At 35.1% G+C, this 26,867-nt stretch overlaps 2 protein-coding genes across 11 annotated transcripts in view; one reads left to right on the top strand and one right to left on the bottom strand.

Annotated features, from left to right (window-relative positions):
* NOL4 (nucleolar protein 4) overlaps positions 1-26,867 on the top strand; it is a 410,686-nt gene that overhangs the window by 212,686 nt on the left and 171,133 nt on the right. The gene's annotated exons all lie outside the window — the stretch shown is intronic.
* LOC116642771 (glia maturation factor beta-like) lies at positions 20,382-22,155 on the bottom strand. The gene has a single exon (XM_032421291.1). The coding sequence runs from the start codon at positions 22,135-22,137 to the stop codon at positions 21,694-21,696; it is 444 nt and encodes a 147-aa protein (XP_032277182.1). The 5' UTR covers positions 22,138-22,155; the 3' UTR covers positions 20,382-21,693.

The raw sequence follows: 26,867 nt of genomic DNA on the forward strand, positions 1-26,867 counted from the left end.
TAATTTTAAAACTGCCTCATTTTCCAGATGAAGAAATTAAGACCCATTCAAGTGACTCCTAACACCCAGATCTGTGTCCTTCTGAATCATCATGCTGTCATGGTTACCACCTGCATGTGCTTATATTCTTGACATGTTATTATAGGAAGAGAAGGGGTAAAGTCAACATCTGTGAGTGCCTACTATGCACGATCTAGTCTATGTTTGTTCATTTCACATTTGTTATCTCAGGAGAATGGAGAAGACAAGGGGCTTCTAAAATTTATACCCTGAAATGTGCAAAGTGAAGTTGATTTTAATTCTCCATATGCAGCAAAATATACATTTTGAGTTCCCTTTTAAAGATATGAGTTCAATCAGTTCAATACAAAATCTCAACTGATCCTTCAGCCATCAGTGCTATGCATTGATAAGTAATCTGGTTAGAGTAATACATTATATTTTTGGCCAAAATACAAAACCAAGGAAAATGACCAGTTATTATCTTTATCTTTATTTGACGGTTAATCAATAGCTCAAAAAGAAATAGGGTTGTATTTCGTATGCTTTGTGTAATTTTGTTTTGGGTTGGGTTTTTTGTTTTGTTTTGCCTGTGTATGTTTATTTGTCTGTCTTACATTTGTATTCTGTCATCTGGGATAAGATAAAATGTTTGATATTTTTTAAAATATCATTTGGTCTGTAGGTTATCTTGAGAATGGTAGAGGAACTCTAAGTGAGAGAACTATAATTAATATACCCAGAAGTAATTCATACACATCTCAAAATAATTGGTATTACCAGGACTCCTTGTGAAGCACTTTGATATTGACCCAAATTTGGGGAAAGAATAAAAGAAGAAATACCAGAAACCAAGAGTAATATATTATAATTTGTCATTAATATTAAATATTTGATGAGTCTTAAAGTATATTCCTGAAAGCAATTATCTGTAACCTTGTTATTAGTATGATTTTTAAAAAATATTTTTGAATTGAAGATCTTGGGGTTATTTGGAATTGAGAGAATAACATGGATGAGAGTTTAAAGAAAAGGATCAAGTAATAAGTCACAAACTTTCATCCCAAGGAATAACAATGAAAGGTAACATAATTGAGTTCTTACCATGAGTTCAGGCAGTATTCTAAAAACTAACTCATGTAATCCTCATATAACCCAATGGAATTAGGTTCTGTTATTATTCCCATTTTTACAGATGGGAAAACTAAGACCCAGTGACATTATAAATATGGTTACACTAAGAATTTCTAGGATTTGGATTTAAGCCCCCAATCATTTGGGCCACATTTCAAACATACAATTTGAGTTAAGATCATGGGGTAGGGCCTGAAAATGAGCAGCATATTTAACTTGGTGCTGAGACCCCCAGATGCTATTTTATGGCTCACGGTTACTACTTGATCAGGAAGCCACACTAATCAACTCTGTGACCTGGAGCAAGTCTTTACCTTTTAAGCCTGGATATTTCATTAGTTACATGGGGATAATAATACTTAAGCTATAGACAATTGTGACAATTGTTTATATAAGCACATAATAAATGGAATTGCTGTGGTGGTTGTTACTGGCTCCAGAGTTTGGGGCTTAGCTAAATCTTGCAAAAACATTCTTGACTCATAAATATTTATTTGGAAAGTTGAATATCCCTTTTTTATAGCCTACCAAGTACTTACTGAGATTGGCAATTTGGAGAAGCGTTTTACTTTATTTTATCTTATCTAGCAAATACTATCTTTTCTTCCTTTATTCCTTCTTCCTTCCTTATTTCCTTTTAGTTACACCTATTTTCTAGGCATCTGAAATATATATTACATTCCCAGAGGTATTTTATAGGCATTTATTCTAGGACCTATTTCTGTGAATATGTAACAGGCACTCATGGAAATAGATCCTAGGATACCTTGCAATTTCTGCTTGTTAAAATCTTCCTGACCCTGTTGGAATCTGTCCAATTCAAATGTCACTTCCTTTATAGTAGCTGTCTTGATTACCTCAGCGGGGGGGAAAAAAATCTTTTCTTTTCTGAACTTCTAGGGAGAAAGATCCATGAGGAATAAGGACAAGGAGGCAGGATGATAAATTGTGTGGGTGGTGGATTGTATGGTTACGCCTTAAAGTGATTTACATGCATAAAACTTACCCTTACAAAATGTTTGTTGAACAAAAATGATGCAGGGATGTGGGAATAAATCTTATTGATCTTACCCCACCCACTTTCTTATATCAACACTTTCCTCACATTGCCACCTGGCTTCCCCAAACTTCCTCCTATGTAGCTGACTTTGACCTTAATCTGGAATATGAGTATGTCCTATTCCAGGTAATATGTATACAATCTTATTTCTCTGGGCCTTAGATTCTCATTATATTTCACCATAGTGACTCAATTGAATATGACATCAAAAACCAACAAATGGGGGGGCGCCTGGGTGGCTCAGTCATTAAGCATCTGCCTTCGGCTCAGGTCATGATCCAGGCTCCTGGAATCGAGCCCCGCATCTGACTCCCTGCTCAGCGGGAAGCCTGCTTCTCCCTCTCCCACTCCCCCTGCTTGTGTTCCCTATCTTGCTGTGTCTCTCTCTGTCAAATAAATAAATAAAATCTTTAAAAAACAAAACAAAACAAAACAAATCCAACAAATGGGGTTACATCAAATATAAAAGCTTTGCACAGCAAAGGAAACAATCAAAATGAATAGGCAACCTAGAGAATGGGAGACAATTTTTGCAAACCATATATCAGATAAAGGGTTAATATCCAAAATATATAAAGAATGCGTAACAACTCAGTAACAAAAACAAAAAAAGTCAGATTTAAAAAGAGGCAGAAGAACTAAATAGACATTTTTCCAAAGAGGTCATCCAAGTGGCCAAAAGGACATGGAAAGATGCTCAACATCACTTATCATCAGAAAAATGGAAATCAAAACCACACTGAGATATCATCTCACACCTGTTAGAATGCCTATCATCAGGAAGACAAAAGAAGATAAGTATTGGAGAGGATGTAGAGGAAAGGGAACCCTTGTACAATGCTATAGGAATGTAAATTTGTTCAGCCACTATGGAAAACCATATGGGGGTTTTTCAAAAAATTAAAAATAGATCTACTGTATGATCCAGGAATTCCACTTCTAGGTATATGTCTAAAAGAAATGACATATATCTCCTATCTTCTATATCTTAATTGTTTTATATATATAAAAAACATATATATATGAATATTATTCAGCCATGAGAAAGAAGGACATCTTGCTATTTGCAACAACATGGATGGACCTTGAGGACATTATGCTAAGTGAGATAAGTTAGACTGAGATAAGTTAGACAGAGAAAGACAAATACTATGATATCACTTATATGTGGAATCTAGGAAAAAAAAAAAGCCAAACTTGTAAAAACAGAGAATAAGATAGTGTTTACCAGGGGGCGGTGGGGGGTGGGAAAACAGGACAGATGTTGTTTCAGGATACAAATTGGCAACAAATAGTAAATAAGTCTTTGAACTCTAATGCACAATGTAGTGAATATAGACAACAATATCATATTATAATAATCAAACTTGCTGAGAGACTTGATCTCGATTATTGCCATCACTAAAAAGAAATGATAATTATGTGGTGTGATAGAGGTGCTAATTAGTGTTATAATGCCAATCATATAACTATATGTGAATGTATCAAATTAACATATTATACACTTTAAATTTACACAATGTTATATGTCAAATATATTTCAATTAACAAAAAAACAGTGACTCAAATGAATTGAATTTCTAATATGATGATTGATGAGGATAGCATCATTGCAGGCTGGTAAAAGAGATATTTGGGAGTTTATGAGGTCTTGTGTTATGATTCTCAAATGTGCACACTAAATATAAAGAGAATTGATTGGTTTTTTAATTGGTTTCACTTTGGTGTTTCAGACATAATTTTTTAAGACTTAATTTTTTTAGTTATAGTTTTAGTTACAGTTTTAGGTCTACAGAAAAATTCAGAGGAAGGTACAGAGACTCCCCATATCCCCCTTGTTCCCACACACGTATTAACATCCCCTACCAGAGTCATACCTTTGTTAAAATTGATGAACCTGTATTGATACATCATAATTGCCCAAAGTCCATAATTTATCTTGGCATTCACTCTTGGTGTGAATTATATGGGTTTGGATGTATTATATGGGTTTCTATGTATTCCTCAGTTCCTGTATAGGCAGGAGATTGTGGGTGCTATAGAATTGCTTCTGAAAGAGCTACTACCTAACAAAAACAAAAGGTAAAAATATATGAATGCCAATCATTACGTGCAAAAATGTTCTGTGAAAACACAAAGCAGGCAATTGAAGAAGGGTTCATAGAGGAAACACTGTGTGTATGAATCAAAGAATAAAGATAGCTGTGGCGAGAGAAGTTTGAGGAGGCGAGAAGAGGAGAGTTAAGTCACAAAAGCAAGAAGGCACCAAACTGACCTGGAAGCAAATAACCATGAGTTTGGATAGACTCCAGGGTGCATAAAAGCAAGTCAGGGGGGATATTTTCCAGGGCCAATACTAATAATGCTATTTGGTTTATATCTCTGAGTATGGGGAACTATAGAAAGATGTAAGCATGAGAATGATGCAGTGAGCATGATCTTGGGCAGGAGGATGGATGGCTCAGCACTTCATAGAACGGTTTGAGGATGCTAGAGATAGGAGGTACAGAGAACCTTTTCAGGGGAGAGGTACGAGGGCCCTTGCCAGGGCAGGAGCTGTGTCAGTTTGTTTTGAGCTTATGGAGCTTCAGGTGCTAGAGGGTTGGTTAGGCATGGCTGATGACAGGTGGAAATGTGAGGCCAACAGATAGCAGAAAGACTGGGAGGACAGAAGTAGGGGTCATCTGCTGTGTCAACAGGAAGCCAGACAGCAAGTGGCCAGCCAACAAACCTGAGCCTTTTCTATGGATGAAAGAAGAGAAAACAGTGACGAAGGATAGAGATGAAACTGACACAAAGAGCCAGAAAACAGAGAACTTAGCAGGTCCAGGCCCAGAGCAAAAGAAAGGGGGGCAATGGATCATTTTGAGAGTGGAGGAGAAGGAAAAATGAAAGGAACCTTTGACTTGGATATCCCTGGAGACCATCCAGAAGGCAGTTTCAGTTGAGTGGTGAGAACAAAGGCAGATCTCAAAGAACTGAGGCATGAGTCAATATACGGTTTCTTCAGAAAAAGGCAGTATAGTGAAAGGGTTTGTTGGATTTGTATGCTTTTAAAAATGATATATGGTTAGAGTAATAGTTTTATGAAAATTAAATATAAGTTTAAATTAATATTTTAACACCATATCTTAACACTGACTTTTCAATTGAATTCAGCAAATAACTTTGGGCACCAATTACACACTGAGCACTGGGAATGGTGCTCCAGGGTCATCAAGAAAAGAAGGGAGACATTAAACATGTTACAATGTGACAGTCTGGTAAGTGCAGTCACTAAGGATAGTAAATAAGCCACATGTGTAAGAGAATGACTCATTTTATTGAGAAGAGTGCTGGGAATGAAAGTTTGGAGGAATCAGAAAAGATTTTTTTTTTCCTGAAACTATCCCACCTTACCTGGGTATTAAGGAAAAATAGTTTCCAGCCAGAAAAAGGAAGAAAGATGATTCAAATCTCTGGAATTGACTAAACTGTATGGGCTCAGACAAATTACTTAATATCTCTTTAAATCAATTTACTTACCCATGAAGTGAGGGAGTAATCTTTATTGCTAAGGATTCTTCATTTAGTCATCAACATATATTTGCTATTTACTATGTGCCAAGCCCTGAGTTAAATGCTAGGCACTTGGTAAATGCAATGAGAATGAAATGGAAAAAAAAAAAAAAAAACTGTAAAATGTTTAATGTGGATTCAGTACAAAATGAAAAGGATCTATCATTTTTTGTGTTACCAATGTAAATGAATGAAACAATGCAGTAAGTTAAGGAAATAATAAGCAGCCAGTCATGCTGAAGACTAGGATGAGTGTGTAGTGTGTATGAGAATGATGGGTGGTGGGGTGTGCTCAGGACAAGAGGAGAGGCAGGAGAGAGGAGATGAGGTGGGAGCCAAATCATGAAGGATCTCATAGGCATGCTGAAGGCTTTGGTCTTGATCTTACAGGGAAAACGGAAAAAGAAAAGGATTTTTCAGCAGGGAGAAGATGTGATTCCACTTGTATTTTAGAAGGCCAAATAGTATGCTCTTCTAATTCACTAAGGTGTTTAATATGATCAAAGTACTGGATTTGCAAAATTGGTAAAGTAAACCTCATTTCATCTATTGAACAAGAATGTACTGAAGATCTACTATTTGCCAGGTATCATGCTGGGCTCTGAGGATGCGGGGATGAATAAAATGCAGTCTGTTCTAAAAAACCCTGTCCATTGAGCAAGGTAGTTACATAAATAGATAATGGCCTATAATAAAACACATGCAATAATAAAGATTTACACTGGGCAGCATACTTGCATGAAAGTTTTGGAACACTGGAAAACATCAATAAAAGCCAAAAGATAATCATTTACTTTAATACTTGTTCATAAGAAGTTCACAGATTTGGGTAGATTTCAAAAATGCCAAAAGTAAAATGTAAAATAAAATTATTTCTGCACCTCCTGCAAAAATATTATTATGCAGGGACTCGGAGAATGAGTATGACTGAGTTTTCTTGGCACTCCTCTTTTTGAAAAATAGGGATAATGTTTATTCCCATAATATTTCACACAATTTTGATAAATGTAATTAAAGGGTGTCTACATTAGGAAGGACTGATCCCAGGTTTTGACCTTAAATATAAAGCATGATCATTTTTGACATTAACTTTAGTGAAGTGGCAGTGACTTCTTAATGAAACTTTCATTAATCTACAATGTTCCCAAGTCACATAGTAACTTTTAATGGGTGAGAAAGTAAATGGGGATTTAATTTACTATTTAATGTTTGTATTGGAAGTTCTTATTTAACACTTATGTTGGAGCTTATATTTAATATTACATATTTTATGCTGTTTTACATCTTACCCATCATTCAACATTTATTGAGCCCTTCCTGTGAGCCAAGTATTATGTTGGCAGCTAGAAATACAAGGGTAAAGAAGACAGAGGTGGTTCCTGTTTCTCAGAGGCTGGTTGGGTCCTGCTAGGAGGACATGCTGAGGGAAGAGCACTAGGAGAGGCACTGATTGGGATTTGGGAAGTCACGACCTCCTTTGCAGAAGAAATAATATCTAAGTAGGAAACTGAAGAATAAGTAGGAGCTACACAAGAGAAAAGCCTTGTGTTCTATGCTGAAGGACTGGTTGCAGGCAGAGACAAAACTTGGAGAAAGACAGTGCATGGCATGTTTGAGGAATTAAAAGAACTTCAGTATGGCAGGATTTTTGAGTCTGAGGGACACAGTATCAAAAATGCGTCTGGAAAAGTAAACAGAGCCACATCTCAAAAGTCTTTGTAAATTATGTTTATGAATTTGGATGCTATCACTATAGAAGTCATTAATCGGGCCAAGATTTATATTTTTAGGATGTCTGAAACTGGATGAACCAAGGTAGAAGGAATCAAGATAATCTCAAATACCTTTGAAATAATCTAAACCAGTTATTTTGGTGGCCTAGTGTCTAGCATGGGGACTTGGGTGGATAGTAGTGCACATCACTGAAGTAGGTCTCTGTGTAGATGTCACTGTCCCCCACAAAGCTGTTTTGACACCCATTCTGGGAATACTTCCCTCTCTTAGTCCATCATCCCATAACATTCTCTGCTCTTCCTACTCCAATACCTAAATATTATGTTTAAATTTCAGCATTAGTGCTTAACACTCCCTATGATGAAACCTGAGTTCTACCCTTTCAGAAATACTGTGCTTGGGGAGCCTGGGTGGCTCAGTCAGTTAAGTGTCTGCCTTTGGCTCAGGTCATGATCCCGGGGTCCTGGGATTGAGTCCCGCATCGGGCTCCCTGCTCGTCAGGGAGCCTGCTTCTCCCTCTCCCCCCACCTCATGCTCTTTCTCACTATCTCTGTCTCTCAAAATAAATAAATTCTTTAAGGGAAAAAAAAAGAAATACCATGTTTGAACACGCACTTCCTTTACCCAGAGTATTTATTGTGTCTGCTTTCCTCTTCCTACCCAATTCCACACCCCATCCACCCCACACACACTTCTTTGACCTGGTGCGCATCCATTACCTACCACTGGGTTCAGGTATGTAAAGTCTTCCCTGATGATAATGACTATAACTATCTTCTTTTGTCTATTAGAATTGGTATATAATTCTATGTCATTTACATTAGATTCTGAATATATAGGTTTGTATATTTTTCTCCTATGCTGGACCAAAGAAGAAATATGTATCAACCATCTCTGAAGCATTAGCATTTAGTGCAATTTCTAACAAATATTTATTGAATCAGACTGGCTGGAAGATGGTAAAGTATATGTTGTTCTTAGCTAATGTTGTATGTATGAGAAGAAAAAAAAGGATGAGGGCAATTAAGTAGTTTGGGATTCTCTCGTAGAAAGAATTTATAGTCAGAGGTTAGAGAATTTAGTTATCATCATCTGCAGTGCTAAAGAAGTAGTGCTTAGAAACACTAAATCTCTCAGGTATATTTAGGAAGAATTCAAGTTTAAAAACAAGTTGTATTGAAGTGTACCCTACTACACTAAAAATAATTAAGCCTTCTGAACCATCTTCCTTATAATCATTAGGAATAACTGAATTGAAATAATTCTTATTTGCATGAAGCCTGGGTGGCTCAGTCAGTTAAGTGTCTGCTTTCGGCTCAGGTCATGATCCCAGGGTCCTGGGATTGAGTCCCTCATCCAGGTCCCAGTTCTGCGGGGAGTCTGCTTCTCCCCCTGCCTCTCCCATTCCCCCTGCTTGTGCTCACTCTTTCTCTATCTCTCTGCCAAATAAATAAATAAAATCTTAAAAAAAATTCTTATTTGTGCTGAGATTCCTGACCTACCTACATTCTTGTCCTAATGTATAAAATCTAAGAATATAACTTTGTCCTTAAAATTTTCAGCTACATTTTTTAATTTCAGGTTTATAGTTTGTTACTTTTAGGAAATAAATTCAGTATCAAATCACATTCTCTCTCAAAAGTCATTGTTGAATTTTAAGAACTTCTTTGTTATGACAGTGCTGTCACTATTTCTGAGAAGAGAAAATAGAAATTAGTATCTGTCATGTCTGCAGCAGAGTTTCCGGGCACTGAGAATGATATAGATATTATCTTTCCCCCCCAAAAGGAGCACACATTGTCAAGTGTTCACACTCTCTTGAATTTTAGCCCCTTGGGATTCTATGATTTAATTTGGATATCGTGCCAGATCAGGAGTGTTCTGGGGACTTTCAGATTTTGATCCAATTATGGTAACAAATCTCTCCTTATTTTCTTTTATAAAGACAGAGACAGACATATTCAACAAAAGTTTTGCCAGAGATGAATGGAAAACAAAGAAATAGTAATGGGAAAAAAAGACTAGTATAAAAACTAATATCTTCAATATCTTCAATGTCTTTACTCCATGGTAGCTATAGTATAAATATCTGTCGGGCAACTATGTATAACATTTTGTTCATAGTTGAAACCTAAGTACCCAACACAGTGTTGAGATCAAGGTAAAATATATTCTTTAAACAAAGTCTGGAATTGAATTAATCTACAGTAATTACGAAAGAGCTGGTTGTATTTTATAGGCACTTTTGCCTGGTTTCTTGCTCTTTCAGCAATTGGCCAACTATTGAGCAGGTTGGCTGTAGGGGCCATATTATATTTTTAAAATTGTATTACTCGTGGACAGTCAGATTAAATACCAAATGCCTGATCATGTCTCCAAAACTATTTCTTATCTACCTGATTTACACTTCTTGGCTGAGAGATGTTCCAGTCAATATGACAATTGAATGATCTTTATCCTAGGAATGGAAAATAGATTTCAATTTTTGTTTCAGTCGCTTGGTAGTGACTGTGCTTGTTTTGGAGATACATTTTGCCCAGGCTAAACATGATGAATTAAAATGTGTGTCCTGAGCATGGGTTAGGAGAGTAGTGGCATCCAAATAAGAAAGGAAGAAATAAACTTGTCTTTGTTTACAGATGATGTGATCTTAGATATAGGAATTCTATACACTCCACCAAAAAACTGTTAGAGGTAATGAGTGAATTCAGTAAAGATGAAGACACAAATTCGACATAGAGAAATTATTGCATTTCTATACACCAACAACAAAATAACTAAAAATAAAAAAAATAAAACAATCACATGTACAATAGCATCAAAAACAATAGGATACTTACAAATATATTTAACCATGGAGATAAAATATCTATACACTGAAAACTGTAAGACATTGATGAAAGAAATTGAAGAAGACACGAAATAAATGGAAATATATTTGGTGTTCATGGAAGAGAAAAATAAATATTGTTAAAGTGACCAAACTACCTAAAGGCATGTATAGATTCAATGCAATCCCTATCAAAATTCCAATATCATTTTTCACAGAAATAGGAAAAATTATCTTAAAATGTGTATGGAATGCAAAAGAATGAATAGCTAAAACAATCCTGAGAAAGAACAAAGCTGGAAGCACCACACTTCCTTATTTCAAGCTATACTACAAATTTATATTAATCAAAACAGTATGGTACTGGAGTAAAAATAGACCTAGATCAATGGAACAGAATCAAAAGGCCAAAAATAAACTCCATATATATGGTCAACTAATATTTTACAAGAAAGCTAATACTCAATGGGAAAATGATAGCCTATTTAATAAATGATGCTGGGAAAACTGGACAACCGCATGCAGAAGAATAAAATTGGATTCCTAATTTACACAACTTACAAAAATTAACTGCAAATGATTAAAGACTTAAACATAAAATCTGAAACTATAAAACTCCTACATGAAAATATAGGGGAAAAGCTATTTGACATTGGTCTTGGCAACAATTTTTTGGATATGACACAAAAAGCACAAGTAACAAAAAAAAATAAATCTAAAATATTTCTTTTTTTTAATTATTTAATTTTATTATGTTATGTTAGTCACTATACATTACATCATTAGTTTTTGATGTAGTGTTCCATAATTTATTGTTTGCATATAACACCCAGTGCTCCATGCAATACATGCCCTCCTTAATACCCATCACCTGGCTAACCCATCCCCCCACCCCCCTCCCCTCTATAACCCTCAGTTTGTTTCTCAAAGTCCATAGTCTGTCATGGTTCATCTCCCTCTCCGATTGCCCCCCCCCCTTTACTTTTCCCTTCCTTCTCCTAATGTCCTCCATGCTATTCCTTATGTTCCACAAATAAGTGAAACCATATGATAATTGACTTTCTTTGTTTGACTTATTTCACTCAGCATAATCTCCTCCAGTCCCATCCATGTTGATGTAAAAGTTGGGTATTCATCCTTTCTGATGGCTGAGTAATATTCCATTGTATATATGGACCACATCTTCTTTATCCATTCATCTGTTGAAGGGCATCTTGGCTCTTTCCACAGTTTGGCTATTGCAGACATTGCTGCTATGAACATTGGGGTGCATATGGCCCTTCTTTTCACTACATCCGTGTCTTTGGGGTAAATAATTAGTAGTGCAATTGCTGGGTCATAGGGTAGCTTTATTTTTAATTTTTTGAGGCACCTCCACACTGTTTTCCAAAGTGGCTGTACCAACTTGCATTCCCACCAACAGTGTAAGAGGATTCCCCTTTCTTCACAATCTCTCCAACATTTGCTGTTCCTTGCCTTGTCAATTTTTGCCATTCTAACTGGTGTAAGGTGGTATCTCAGTGTGGTTTTGATTTGAATTTCCCTGATGGCTAATGATGATGAACATTTTTTCATGTGTCTGTTAACCATTTGTATGTCTTCTTTTGAAAAGTCTGTTCATGTCTTCTGCCCATTTTTTGACTTGATTATTTGTTTTTTGGGTGTTTAGTTTGAGAAGTTCTTTATAGATCTTGGATATCAGCCCTTTGTAGTGTCATTTGCAAATATCTTCTTCCATTCTGTAGGTTGCCTCTTTGTTTTGTTGACTGTTTCCTTTGCTGTGCAGAAGCTTTTTATCTTGATAAAGTCCCAAAAGTTCATTTTTGCTTTTGTTTCACTAGGCTTTGGAGATGTATCTTGAAAGAAGTTTCTGTGGCCGATGTTGAAGAGGTTACTGCCTATGTTCTCCTCTAGGATTTTGATGGATTCCTGTCTCACATTGAGATCTTTCATCAATTTTGAGTTTATCTTTGTGTATGGTGTTGAAGGATGGTCGAGTTTCATTCTTCTGTATATAGCTGTTCAATTTTCCCAATACCATCTATTGAAGAGACTGCCTTTTTTCCATTGCATATTTTTTCCTGCTTTGTCGAAGATTATTTGACCACAGAGAAACAGTCAATAAAATGAAAGGCAACATATAAAATAAGAGAAACTATTTGCCAATCATATATCTGAAGGGGGTTAATATCCAAAATATATAAGAAACTCATACAACTCAATAGTAAAAAACAAAACAAAAAATATGACTAATAAATGAGCAGAAAAACTGAGTAGACATTTTTCCAAACAAAATATACAAATGGCCAACGGGTACATGAAAAGATGTTCAACATCACTAATCATTAGGAAAATGCAAATCAAAACTACAATGAGATATTAACACCCATCTATTAGAATAGATATTATCAAAAGGACAAGAGGTAACAAGTGTTGGTAAAGATGTGGAGAAAAGGAAACCCTGTGCACTGTTGGTAGGAATGTATATTGGTAAAACCATTATGGAAAACAGTATGGAAGTTTCTCAAAAAGTTAAAAATAGAACTATCATGTGATCCTGCAATTCCACTTCTAGGTACATATCAAAAGAAAATAAAATCAGGATCTTGAAGAGATATCTGCACTCCCATGTTCATTCAGCATTATTCACAATAGCAAAGATAAGAAAAGAACCTAAGTGTCTGTCAACATATGAATGGATAAAGAAGGTGTATGTGTGTATATAATCACATATATATAATTTAGCCATGAGAAAGAAGGAAATCCTGCCACTTGTAGCAAATGTATGATATCACTTACATGTGGAATCTAAAAAAGCCAAACTCATAGAAACAGAGAGTAGAATGATAATAGGGGCTGGGGTTGAGGGAAATGGAGAGATGTTGCTTACAAAGAACAAACTTTCAGTTATAAGTTGAATAAGGTCTAGGGATCTAAGGTATAGCATGGTGATTATAGTTAACAATACTTATTACATACTTGAAAGTTGCTGAAGAGTAGATCTTAAATGTTCTCACCACACACACAAAAAAATGATAGAGGTGTTAACTAACTCTACTGTGGCAATCATGTTGCAGTATATAAGGGTAACAAATCATAACATTGTACATCTTAAACATATACAATGTTATATGTCAATTATGTTAAATAACAGGAAAAAAACAGAAGCCCCATCCCCTTTAACTATGACTCTATCTCTCCATTCCTCTCAGCCCCCTTAGCAGCCACTAAATTACTTTTACAGCTCAGTTGATTTCCTATTCTGGACTTTTCATATAAATGGAATCATGTAATATGTGGTCCTTGTGATTGGCTTCTTTCATTTAGTATAATACTTTTAAGGTACATCCTTGTTTTAGCATGTATTAGTACTTCATTCCTTCTTATGACAAAATAATATTCCATTGCATGGATATACAGAACTACATTTTGCCTAACAATTCATCAATTGATGAACATTTGAGTTTTCTTCTTTTTTCTTTTTTTCTATTATGAATAATGCTGCTAATAAGCATATGTGTGCAAGTTTTTGTGTGGACATATGCTTTCATTTCTCTTGGCTATACACTTGGAAGTAGAATTGCTGGTTCATACGGTAACTCCATGATTAACCCTTGAAGTATTGCCAGACCATTTTCTAAGCTGTGTGTACCATTTTACATTTCCAACAGCAGTATAGGAGGGTTCTGATTTCTCCACATCCTCACAAACACATATTATCTGACTTTTTGATTCTAGCCATTTAGTAGGTGGGAAATGTTATCTCTCACGTTTTTGATGTGCATTTCCCTGATAATTGTTGGTGCCAAGCATCTTTTCTTTGGTTATTTGTATATCTGTTTTGGAGAAATGTCTATTCAGAAACTTTGTCCTTTTTAAAAAATTGGGCTATCTGTCTTCTTATTAAAAAGTTGTGTACGTTTTTTGTATGTTCTAAATACAAGTCTCATCATATATATGATTGGCAAATATTTTCTTCCACTCTGTGGGTGGTCTTTTCATTTTCTTGATAGCATCCTTTGAATCACAGATAATTTTGATGAAATCTAATTTATCTATTTTTCTCACGTTGCTCATGTTTTTGATGTCGTATCTCTGACTCCATTGCCAAATACAAGGGCATGGAAGATTTATCACTATGTTTTATTCTGAGTTTTATACTTTTAGCTCTTTTATCCAGATGTCTTAGCACCATTTGTTGAAAAGACTGTTCTTTTCTCATTGAATGGTTTGGGCACCTTTGTTGAAAGTGTGTTCACAATAACCACATGGGTTTATTTCTGGATTCTGAATTCTATATCTATCCTATGCCATACTGCACTGTCTTGATTACCATAGCTTTGTGGCAAGTTTTGAAACTGGGAAGAATGAGTCGCCCTATTTTGTTCTTCTTTTTCAGAATTGATTTGGGTATTCTGAGTTCCATGCGGTTTTACATAAATTTTAGAATCAGCATATTAATTTCAAAAAAAAATGCTTGGATTTTGGTAATGATTTCCTTGAATCTGGAGATCAATATGGGGAGTATTGCCATCTTAACAATTTTAAGTCTTCTAATTTATGAACAGGTGTTTTTTTTTTTTTTTTGGATTTCCATCTTCAATTTCTTTCAAAAATAGTTTGTAGATTTCAGAATATAAGTTTGTACTTTTTTGTTAAGTGTATTCCTAAGTGTTGTATTCTTTTAGATACTTTTGTAAAAGGATTTTTTTTAAATTCATATTTGGTTTGTTCATTGCTACTCTATAGAATACTATTAATTTTTGTATATGGATCTTGTATCCTGCAACCTTGCTGAATTCACTCTTTAGTTCTAACAGAGTTTCACGGGATTCCTTAGAAATTTCTACATACAAAAGCATTTCAGTTGCAAATAGCGATAGTTTTACCTCTTCCTTTCTAATTCTAGGTGCCATAATTTCTTTTTCTTATAAAATTGCTGTAGCTAGAACCACCTGTACACTTTTGAATAGAAATGACAAGAGTGTAGGTCCTTGTTTTGGTCCTTATCACTGATGAAGGCATCCAGTCTTTTACCATTAATTTAGGTGTTAACTGTGGGTTTTTGTAGATGTCTCTTCTGAGGTTGGTGAAGTTCCCTTCCCTACTTTGTTGAATTTTTCTCATGAAAGAGTGTGGCCTTTGTCAAATGTTTTTATGGGTGTCTATTGAGTTGATTATCTGGTTTTTGTTTCTTATTTTATTGATATGATTAATTACTTTTCAGATGTTAAGCCAACTTTGTATTTCTGAGATAAATTCCAGATCGTGGTATATAATTTTACTTACATGTTCCTGGATTTGGTTTGCAAGTATTTTGTTGAGGATGTTTGTATTCATATTCATAAGATATCAGCTGTAATTTTCATTTCTTGTGATATCTTTGCCTGGCATTCAGACCAGGGTAATACTGGCCTCATAGAAAGAGTTGGGAAGTGAAGCCATATGAGCACGGGCTTTCCTTTATGGTAGTTTTGATTGCTAATTCAATATCTTTATCTTTTATAGGTCTATTCAGATTGCTTATCCTTGAGTCTAATTTAAGTAGTTTGTATATTTCTAGGAATTTGTCCATTTCACCTAAGTAATTTGTAGGCATATGATTATTTAGAGTATTCATTTTAATCTTTTACTTATGTAAGGTCAGTAGTGATGACCCCTGCTGCATTTAGGTGGATCATTTGAGTCTTCTCTCCTTTTTTATCAATCTAGGTAATGAGTTGTCAATTATGTTCTTTTTCAAAGAACCTTTTGGTTTCATTCATTTTGTCTATTGTTTGACTATTCTCTATTTCATCAGTCTCCACTCTAATTATTGTTATTTACTTCCTTTCCCTTGCATTAGGTTTTGTCTTTTTTTCTCAGTGTCTTAAGGTGGAAGATTAGGTTATTGATTAGAGATCTTTATTCTTTTTTAAAATGTGTTTACAGCTATAAATTTCTCTCTAAACACTGCTGTTTTAGCTGCATAAGTTTGGGTATGTTGTGTCTTCATTTTAATTCACCTGAAAATATTTTCTAATTTCCCTTTGATTACTTCTTTTACCAGTTGGTTATTTAGAACCATATTGTTTAATCTCAATATATTTGTGAGTTTACCAAATTTCTTTCTTTTGTTGATTTCTGATTTCATTCCATTAAGGTCAGAAAGAACACATTTTTACCATGTCAGTCTTTTTGCATTTATGGATATTTGTTTTATGGACTAGCATATGGTCTGTTTTGGAGAATGAGCCATGTGCACTTGAGAAGAATATATATATTGCTGTTGTTTGGTGAAGTGTATTCTATTGATGTCTATTAGATCTAGTTGGTTTATAGGGTTGTTGAAGTCTTCTATTTCCTTGTTGATCTTCTGCTTAGTTGTTCTACCTATTTTACTGGAAGTGAGGTATTGAAATCTCCAACTATTATCCAACTATTATTGTTGAATTGTCTTTATCTCCCTCCATTGTTGTCACTTCTTCCTTCATGTACGTTGGTGCTCTGTTATTAGGCTCACATATTTTATGATTGTTATATCTTCCTGATGGATTGACCCTTTTATCATTATAAATGCCTCTCATTTACAGTGGTAGCATTTTTGTTTTAAAGTCTATTTTGTCTGTTGTTAGTATACTCACTCCAGCTTTTTTGTGGTTGTTGTTTGCATGATATATTATTTTCCATTCTTGCAATCTCTTTCTATCTTTGATTTTAAAATGTGTCTCTTTTAACAAAAATTAAAAATTAAATGTGTCTCTTTTAAATAGCATATAGTTGTATATTACTTTGTTTTTTGTTTTTATCCAGTCTGATAATCTCTTTTTTTTTCATGTTAACATTTTATTTAAACCAGTACAAGCACCATGCTTAACAGAAGACTGTCCAAAATAAACATGCAATATGAACTAGCAGAGACTGAAATCACAGCTTAAGAAGTTGTGCCAGTTGTTGAGTTTGTTAAATGATGACAGGGAACTGTTAAAATTCACAAGACAAAACCATCAATGTTTCAAGCCTCCTGAATGAGATTATATTGGACCATCTAGATCAGGGGAACTGCCCTGGCAAGTTAGTGATCTCAAACAATATTCAAGTAATACATGTGCATGAACTATATTTCAAAAAGCAAGAAAACACAGTTTCTATCATAACCCTAACATAGTTGTTCTGAATATTACAGGAACGTGGTCACTGATGTGAAATGTCAAATGGCATAACAAGAAACAAATTTCTCAAGAATATTCAAGTTGGGCCGTTAGTGTTAAGTGTCCTAAAAAGATTTATATTCTTCTAGAAATACAAAATAAGATTTGTCCAGAAATGTTTGAGACACTTCTTCACATAAGTTGTAAAGGCTCAAATTCTATAGATTCCAGTATTATCAGTCTATTGAACAAATAGGGAAAGCAACCATACTAAGAATATTTGAATTGATAGAATACAAGTTACTCTCTACTTCCACCAAATATCAGCATTTAAACTCTCATGAGAATATCTATTCATCACTAGTCCACATTATGGATTAATGACATTGCTCAGGTTTTAAAGTAGTCCAAACATTTTTTTTAAGTATACCTTCCTTACTATCTATATAGGTGGGGAATAAAGACAGCCAAATTTAATTTGGCAACAAATTCCTCTAATTGGAAATTTTTAGTTAAAGTGTCATACCAGGATATAGTTTATGGCTACATTTGAATCCTGAAAATAGAAGATAAAAGGGGAAAGAAAAGTGCAGACAAACATTTTGCTACAAAGGTTATTTAGTAACAGTAATAAAAAAATTAGCAACACCCTCTTAAACAGGAGTATGTGTAACTGCACTAGCCGTTTGGTAAACTTCTTAGAAATAGACAATTTGAACATTTATTTTAGAAGTCAATTAAACAAAAATGGTCTAACAACCTTTCTCTTAACATGGTTGCTTCAATATCAGAACAAAGCAAAGACTATTCAAAACTCTGACATTTTGGAATTTCAGCATAGTAACCTGAGAACAGTTTTCTTCATATGTCATTTATGTTGCCACAGAAACCGTACTAAAAGCATGCTGGAATTACTAGTTGGCTCTATTGTGACAACATTAGATTCTATGCAGGACTCATGCAAGGTCAACAATTTCAAAACTAATGCTGACTTAGAGGACCATGAAGGAGGTTTCCAAGAAAAAAGCTGATGCCAAAAGGGAAAGATTAAAATATGAATGGGAATGCTGCACCAGAAAGCTATGGAATGTAAAAACTGGAATTATCCAATCTGGAGTTACTATTTGAGAGAAGGCAGAAAAAGAGAGCAAATTGAACATATACTTGAAAAGAACAATGCAAAATTTGATTATATGGGAGGGAAATTTATATAAAAGTCTGAGAATACTGGGGCGCCTGGGTGGCTCAGTTGGTTAAGCAGCTGCCTTCGGCTCAGGTCATGATCCCAGGGTCCTGGGATCGAGCCCCGCATTGGGCTCCCTGCTCGCCGGGGAGCCTGCTTCTCCCTCTCCCTCCGTCTGCCTCTCTGCCTACTTGTTCTCTCTCTCTATCTCTCTGTCAAATAAATAAATAAAATCTTAAAAAAAAAAAAAAAGTCTGAGAATACTCTAGAGCATAGGATTTTTAAGTCTCCCTATAGGACAGAGGGAGTCAAAACATGTTCTACTGATTCCCCAATCATAATCTATTGTCTTGCAAAATACGTGTTATTGATAAGGAGTCAAACAAGCTCAAAAAAGCATGATTTCTCACAGCTTTTTGTCCCTGTTAGAGAACAGGGGAACTACATTCTGTTTATGGAAGTCAGTATCATCTGACAATATGGAGGACTTTCAAATTTAAAAACAAAACAAAAAAACTAAAACATGTAAGATAAAATAAGGAACCTCATAAAAAAATACATTCTTGCAGCACTAGTTTCTCCTATTGCTGCCAACATGGTGAAATGAAATCTCATTTCCTTCATTTGAAAACATTAAAAACACTCTCCATTCACTTGGGTTATATCTGCATTTCCACAGAATTGTAAGCATTATTCTCCAGTACCAAAATAGCTGTTTAAAGAATTCGTAAACTTCCTGGGTTTGAAGTTCTCTCTCTCTGGAAATTGGAAAAAAGAGTCCTTCCCATTCATTAACCAAAACAAATGCCCACTCTAGCACTTCCTGATCTCCTACTAACTTCCTATTGCTTCCTGGTTTTTAGATTAGTGAAGCCAAACAGTGCTGGCCACAGAAGATTCAATATTGTGAAAATTCCAACTATCTTTACCTCTTTATTAGTGTCGGCACAGAAACCTCAAAAAAATGCAAAGAATATATAAATGAAAAATACACCAACATAAAATAATGCCTTTCTAGTTTTGAAATGACTAAGATATTCTTTTTTTATTATGTTATGTTAATCACCATACATTACATCATTTATTTTTGATGTAGTGTTCCATGATTCATTGTTTGCATATAACACCCAGTGCTCCATTCAATACATGCCCTCGTTAATACCCATCACCAGGCTAACCCATCCCTCCACCCCCCTCCCCTCTAGAACCCTCATTTTGTTTCTCAGAGTCCATAGTCTCTCATGGTTCGTCTCCCCCTCCGAATTCCCCCCCTTCATTTTCCCTTCCTACTATCTTCTTCTTTTTTTTTTTTTTTTTAACATATAATGTATTATTTCTTTCAGAGGTATAGGTCTGTGATTCAACAGTCTTACACAATTCACAGAGCTCACCATAGCACATACCCTCCCCAGTGTCTATCACCCAGCCACCCCATCCCTCCCACCCTCCACCACTCTAGGAACCCTCAATTTGTTTCCTGAGATTAAGAATTCCTCATATCAGTGAGATCACATGAGACGTGTCTTTCTCTGATTGACTTATTTCACTCAGCATAAAACCCTCCAGTTCCATCCACGTTGTTGCAAATGGCAAGATTTCATTCCTTTTGATGGTTGCATAATATTCCATTGTATATATATACCACATCTTCTTTATCCATTCATCTGTCGATGGACATCTTGGCTCTTTCCATAGTTTGGCTATTGTGGACATTGCTGCTATAAACATCGGGGTGCATGTACCCCTTTGGATCACTACATTTGTATCTTTGACTAAGATATTCTTAATATAAGAATTCGCTCACCAAATTTGGTTAGTCTTTACAGTCTCAAGATCTTTTGTCAAATTAATGGTAAACAGTTACTAATATGTTGTTCTTAAAGTACACTATATACTAGAATCCTTGCTTTATGATGGATGTCCAGTTTGGAATATCTTCTGACATTTAGGATATAAGATGCAATTTCTATTAATGTGTTAATGTTATTAACTCTGGCCAAGGTTTTAAGGTAAGTAATTTTTCTTATGGCACAAAGGTAATCATAAATACACCCCAAATTATAGTTCTCAACTGCCATATATTCACCAATGCAAGCAGATAGTTGGAATTTTTGAAGTTGATTTTATTACAAATTTCAGATACACACATTAGAAAATTGTTTTACTTGGACCCTTTACAAATGTATTAATTTCACCAAATCTGGAATACTGGCAGTGTAAAAGTCTTAAACTAACTTTAAAGCTAACAAATCAAAGGCACAGTATTAACACATTTAAAATAACTTGTGTTCACAGGAAAACATCAAGAGGTGCTTTATAAATAAAGTGTTATTAACCTAGATCCAAAACTATCTAGCTATGACACAACCAGGAATGAAGCCCTTGATTAGTTCCAACCTATCAATTTCCAAGACTAAGATGCTATTTCCTGTAAGAAGAAAACATAATAGTCATAACTACTATAAAATCTAACTCTCAGACCTTAAGAATGAATGACTGATGAACAAAGTTTCTGGACTTGATTAAAAAGATATAGGAAACCAAAGAACGTACGGAATTGATGACAAGTGTACTTGTAATGCAACTTACACTACAGTAAATTATTTTTCATGGCTCTAAATTGGGTCATTCAAGTCTTTTACCCCAAATAAATTTTAAAGATTTGACAAGTGATAATATGCTATTTTCATATATAAACTGCTAATATCCAGTATTTGTCAAAAGGAGGCAACTGTTGTCTATCACAATCTAATACCCACTTTCCGATGGTGTCTGTAAATAGTAACAAATTCTGAACTGTAAGTTATAGAAATCAGTCACAAGAGTGCAAAAGTCCCTGGAGAGAAGTAGTCCACCTAACAATTACAAATATAAGGAAACACTTCACAAAGTTTCATTACTATGAAAATGATTTCCCCTTTGTTCAAACTTTGAACAAATGAGGAATTTTTCTTTACTGCAGGAAACCAACTGTAAATAACAGTGCATTTTTAGGCATAAGTATTTATGTCTGGTTCCAGTATGGTCAGGTTAATACATAAATACTTTAGAAACACAGTTCACATTAGTGGAAAAATCCAAGTTTCTCACATAACCACTCTTCAGTTAGGTCTTCGGCATTTCTTATTTCAAATACCTTGGTTAGTTCAGCTGTTTGGACTAGCTTATTCTTACTCCCAGCATACAACATCTGTTGTTCAGGCTTACACCCAACAGGACTGGAGAAAATAAAGCACAGAGGATATGAAACTCTTCCATCCTCATGTTGGTATTTATAACTATACACAATGAAGTGAGGTTGTCGTTCAGGCAGTTCATCTTTAAGTTCATCCAGTGAAATGCCCTCAAGCTCTTCATCCAGTACCACCAGGCGTTTATCCTTATCAATTTTCATTATAATGGCGGCATTGTTCGTTTCTTTGTGAAAATAAAACTTTCTCATCTTTTCCACTAAATCTTCAGTGACATCACAAACCACCAAAGACTCACCCATTTTCTTTCCGGCCATCAGCAGCTCCTCGCCTTCCCTCGGGCCCCTTTAAGCAATCTCTGTCTTTTAATTGGATTCTTTAAAACATTCACATTTAATGTTGTTATTGATATTGTTGGATCTGTATCTGCCATTTTGCCTTTTGTTTTCTACATGTCTCATGTCTTTTTTGTTCTATTTCTCCTTTACTCTTTTCTTTTGCTTTGAATAAATATTTTTAATGTAGCATTTTAACTTCTTTAATGATTTTTTTGTTCTTTTTTGAATTATTTCCTTAGTGGTTGTTCCAGGTCCTATCATGTATCTTAATTTCCAGTGAGAAACAGAAATAGTACTTCTATATAGCTCTTTTCCTTTTTTTTTTTTTTTGGTACTATTATTGTTACATTATATCCATAAATATTACAGTACATTGTTATAATTATTACCTTACATAATCTTATCACTTTTAAAGAATATGAGCAAGGAAAGGAGAACCTAGTATATATAGTTTTTTCTATATTTACCTTATTTATCATTTCTGGCTCTCTTCCTTTGTTCCTCTGGGCTCAAGTCTGGTGTCAAGTCTGGTGTCATTTTCCTTAACCTAGTAGAGCTTTGCTCCCATCCGTCTCCTTTGTGCTATTACAGGTATTCCCTCCTTCTTGAAAGTTTGCCTTACACCATTCCTTTTTATGAAAGGCCTATATTAGTACCTCTTTCACTAACTGAAAGAAATCTAAAGAGAATTTTCTCTTTTTTGTGTAAAAAGGTAAAAAGTGGAAATAGCATTCAGCATTTGTTTATAGCAAGCTGTGATAGAGGCAGCACATACCCTGATTAGCAAGAGTGCACTACCAAGCTCCTTTCCTGGGGACTACACTCAGGATCTCAGCATCACGCTGTCATAGCTTTGAACTATGTCTGGGAACATGTGTGCTTTATCTTGATTTTTTATTCATTTTGAAATAAATTATTTTTAATTCCTATGAGCTCTCATCATATCTTTTAGGTGAAGTGTGTATATGACCAAGATGCAGTACAGATAGGATAGGAGAGCTAAGTCAAACTGAACTTCACAGAAAGTCAACATTTCTCCTCATTACCTCTGTGGATCACATTTTGTAGAGAAAGAGCATTGCTTTTTTCAGGAATATTTTGTAGGGCTAATCATTTATGAAAAAAAGAAAACAAGAAAACTAAAATATGAGGTTAAGTGGAATTATTAAACTGTGAAATGAATTTTTAGGGCAATATTCTCAATTTATCATACATCATCCCAAATTCTGAACTTCAAAAGAAAAATAGACATGGGGTTAAAACATTAAAAAGATATTTTATTTAATTATAAATAACTTAAAATTATGCAACTGCTAAGTACAATTTCAAGTTAAGTAGTTCCAAATGAAGAGAAAATAGATTTTCATAGTGAAGAAACTATTCTCGTGTCGATTTTAGAGGTTTTTCATTAACATTCTCCTATTAACATTTATAGAAGATTTATGCATGCACTGATGGGAGAATTAACCTCTGAATCTGTAATGTCAAGTATTTTCCATAAAAAGCTTAGCGATATCTGCTTGAAGAACTTGGCTGTTTGCAATTAGAGATGATACTACTAATTCTACAAAAATGATTTTATTAATTTTACTTGCAGATATATTAAGTGGAAAAACCTAGGATTTAATTTAGTCTCAATTTATGTCTCCATAGATACCTGTCCATTTATGGTATAGAATTCAGTTTAGCTGGATCAGCACTGTCCAGTAGAAATTTTTGTGATGACAGCAATTATCTGCACAGTCCAGTATGGTAACCACTGGCCACATGTGGCTATTGAGCATGGGAAATATGGCTAGTATGACTAAAGAACTGGATTTTTAATTTTAGTTAATTTAAAATTAAGTAGACTCATGTGGCTAGAAGCTATTGTATTGAACATCACAGAGCTAAAATCATTAGTTAATGGTAATTCTGCTGTTTTGATTCACTTATCCTGTCCCTATTTACCTTGCTCCCTCCCCAACACACAGGCTAACATTGACTGCCACCCATAATTGTAAAAAAAAAAAAAAAAATGCTATGTTATTATTTCAATTTAAAAATAATAAGATGTATTCTAGAGAAGCCAAGTACACAAGATCATTTAATGGTTGGAAAACAGTGGTTATTAAAGAATAGAGATAAGTGCACTAGATTATTTGTTATTTTCACCATTATCTTTTTTTTCATTATCTTTTAAAGCAAACTGAAATTTGAAATGAAAATATGCATTAACTTATAAATAAAATTTTCCTCAGGGGTTTTAACATGAAAGTTCCAAGAAAGTGGAGCAATATAAAATAGTAGGATCACACAGTATATCTAAATAAACAGGTGAAAACGTTTTGTTCATATGAAAATTGCCAGAATTAGTTGTTAAATAATCATTCTCTTTCACACTGTAGTAGGTCGTGGAGACTCAAAGATGAAACTGATTTTCCTCAAAAGGCACTTCATGTAGAGGGGAGGCAGACAAGTAGAGATTATTAAGAGAAAATGGATTAATGTTTGTGATGTGAAATACACACAAAAAGATGCCTAACCCATTTGAAAAGGGCAGGTGGGGATCAGTTAAGACTTCCTTGTGGAGAATCTTGAAAGATGAATAGGAGGAGTTCACCAGTTGACAAAGCTGAGGGAGTAATGTGTATGAAGAAGAGAAAATTAAGAAGACATGATAGGAACAGGATGATACAACCATGCCAGTACAGCTGGACCACAGGCTTCTTAGACCAAGGTGGGGGAAGGTGAGCACAGAGGCAAAGAAAGAGGCTTGACAGGAGGGAGGGTTCATCATTGTAGGGCTATTGGACTTCAACCTGAAGGTAGCGAGTAACTGAAGGATTCAAAACAGGGGTATCTCTTTTATATTGTGACATGTAGTCATAGCCTTGCAGATGTATGGAAACTGGATTGAAGTTGAGCAAAACTAGGGGGAGCAGTGAGATCAGTGAAAAGATTGAGAAGTCAATGAGAAACCCTGAACAAGGATAAGAGGAAGATGGATGCAGGGGAAATAAGTTCTCTTTGTAGATAGGGAGGCAGGATGTTGAGGGATTTTAACTGTGAAGGATGGGGGGAATGAAAGTAGTATTACCTTGAGAACATAAAGAGGCGGGGAAGTTTTGACTCTAATGATAATAGGAATTGGACCAGATATGGAGCCCTCTGGGGGCTGGCAACCACAACATTGAGAAGACGCCATCTCTCACAGGTGTGTAGCTTTCCTAGATTGTGAGGCAGGCTCCATTAGTGATACAAGGTGTGTGTTTTCTCTTTTGAATTCAGCTAAAGATCAAGGGATAAGTTAGTTGTGGGCATTGGTAAAGGGGTACTTAGAGTTATGATAATCTTTTTAGGTTGAACGAAAGGTAATGAAAACGGGCGGGGATTGGTAAATTGGGAGAAATTTTGGTTAAAGAATTGGAAAACTTAATGAAGACAGCTAAAAGACAGTGGGTGGGAGATAGTGACAAAGTTGTGAAGATAATAATTTATAAGCAGAGAATTGAAAATTGAGGTTTTGTATTTCGAAAGAAGAATCATTTCTTGCGATAACGCGGTCTAGGATATGATCTTATTTGTATGTGCCTGAAATGACCTGTCATTTAAAATGAAATGAATGTCATTTGAATTGAGGAGTACACAGTGTTATGAGGCTGGGATGATGAATACATCATCTTTAAGGACATTGAAGTAATTCAGGAAAATGGTGTCATTTGGTAGAAAGGGAGACTGTGGGCCAGGTGATAAATAAGTCTTGAAATACAGGGAACTGAACTGCAGGTAAAATAATAAATAAGGAAAGATCAGGGGCTATAAAACTGGACAAGACAGACTTCAAAGAAGGTTGTTTTCACATAATAGTGGAAAACTAAATGTTAGGAAGGGGCAATGTGGATCTAGTCTCCCTAGGTGATGGTCAGTCATATGCAGCCACCAGAGAAGACACAGAAGAGGCTCAAAAGAGCAAAGTGTGTTATACTCACAAGTCCTAGGAACTGGAGACATGGCTCACCAGGCAGGGCCACATGAGAAAGCACCAGTGTTGGTCAGGAGGAAGAAGGGGCAACAGCAAGGGGCCTACTCCATGGCCTTAACTGGAGTTTCTGTAAGAAAAGCAAGGCAGGGCAGAGTAGACAATTTAGGTTGGTTAATTTGAATAATTTCAGCAGACTCTAAGCTATCCTAGTAGTCCTTAGTTGCCTGGTACCTGGCTCTGAGATGACTAAGAATAATATCGCCTCCTGGAGTATATGAGCCACATAGAAGGGATTTGGCTCTGGGTTATCTAGTTTTCTGATCAAAGGCATGATTCAGGCTAAGCTCTGTGCTGTCACTAAGAATTGACTAGCCTGGGGAGGATCAGTTTCTTCCCTACTCAGACATTAAGGCAATGGTCTCAGCAAGGGCTATATTTAACATATGGCAAAGAAAGGAAGGAAGCATGTTCTCTTCTGCAAAGGTTAAAGTGGCAGGGTGTGCTTGCCATGAAATGGGCGGTTTCAGAGATGGGGGAGCGTAAACTATGGTAGGATGTTCAAGAGAATGGATGAAATATTTATATTTTGTGCAGTGACCAAGAATGATTAGAAGTCAAGTATGAAAAATTAGTTGGCTTCTATTTTCCAAAAGGAATTATTTTATAAAGTTGTTTTGATGTTAGTAAACTGATAGCTTCAACGTTCCATTACTATTATAATACCTTATTTGATTTTTTTCATGAT

This window comes from Phoca vitulina, unplaced genomic scaffold, assembly GCF_004348235.1.
Source record: "Phoca vitulina isolate PV1807 unplaced genomic scaffold, GSC_HSeal_1.0 scaffold24, whole genome shotgun sequence".
NCBI lineage: Eukaryota > Metazoa > Chordata > Mammalia > Carnivora > Phocidae > Phoca > Phoca vitulina.

Coding starts and splice junctions, on each gene's coding strand:
- LOC116642771 (XM_032421291.1), bottom strand. CDS start 22,137: ATGGCCGGAAAGAAAATGGGTGAGTCTTTGGTGGTTTGTGATGTCACT.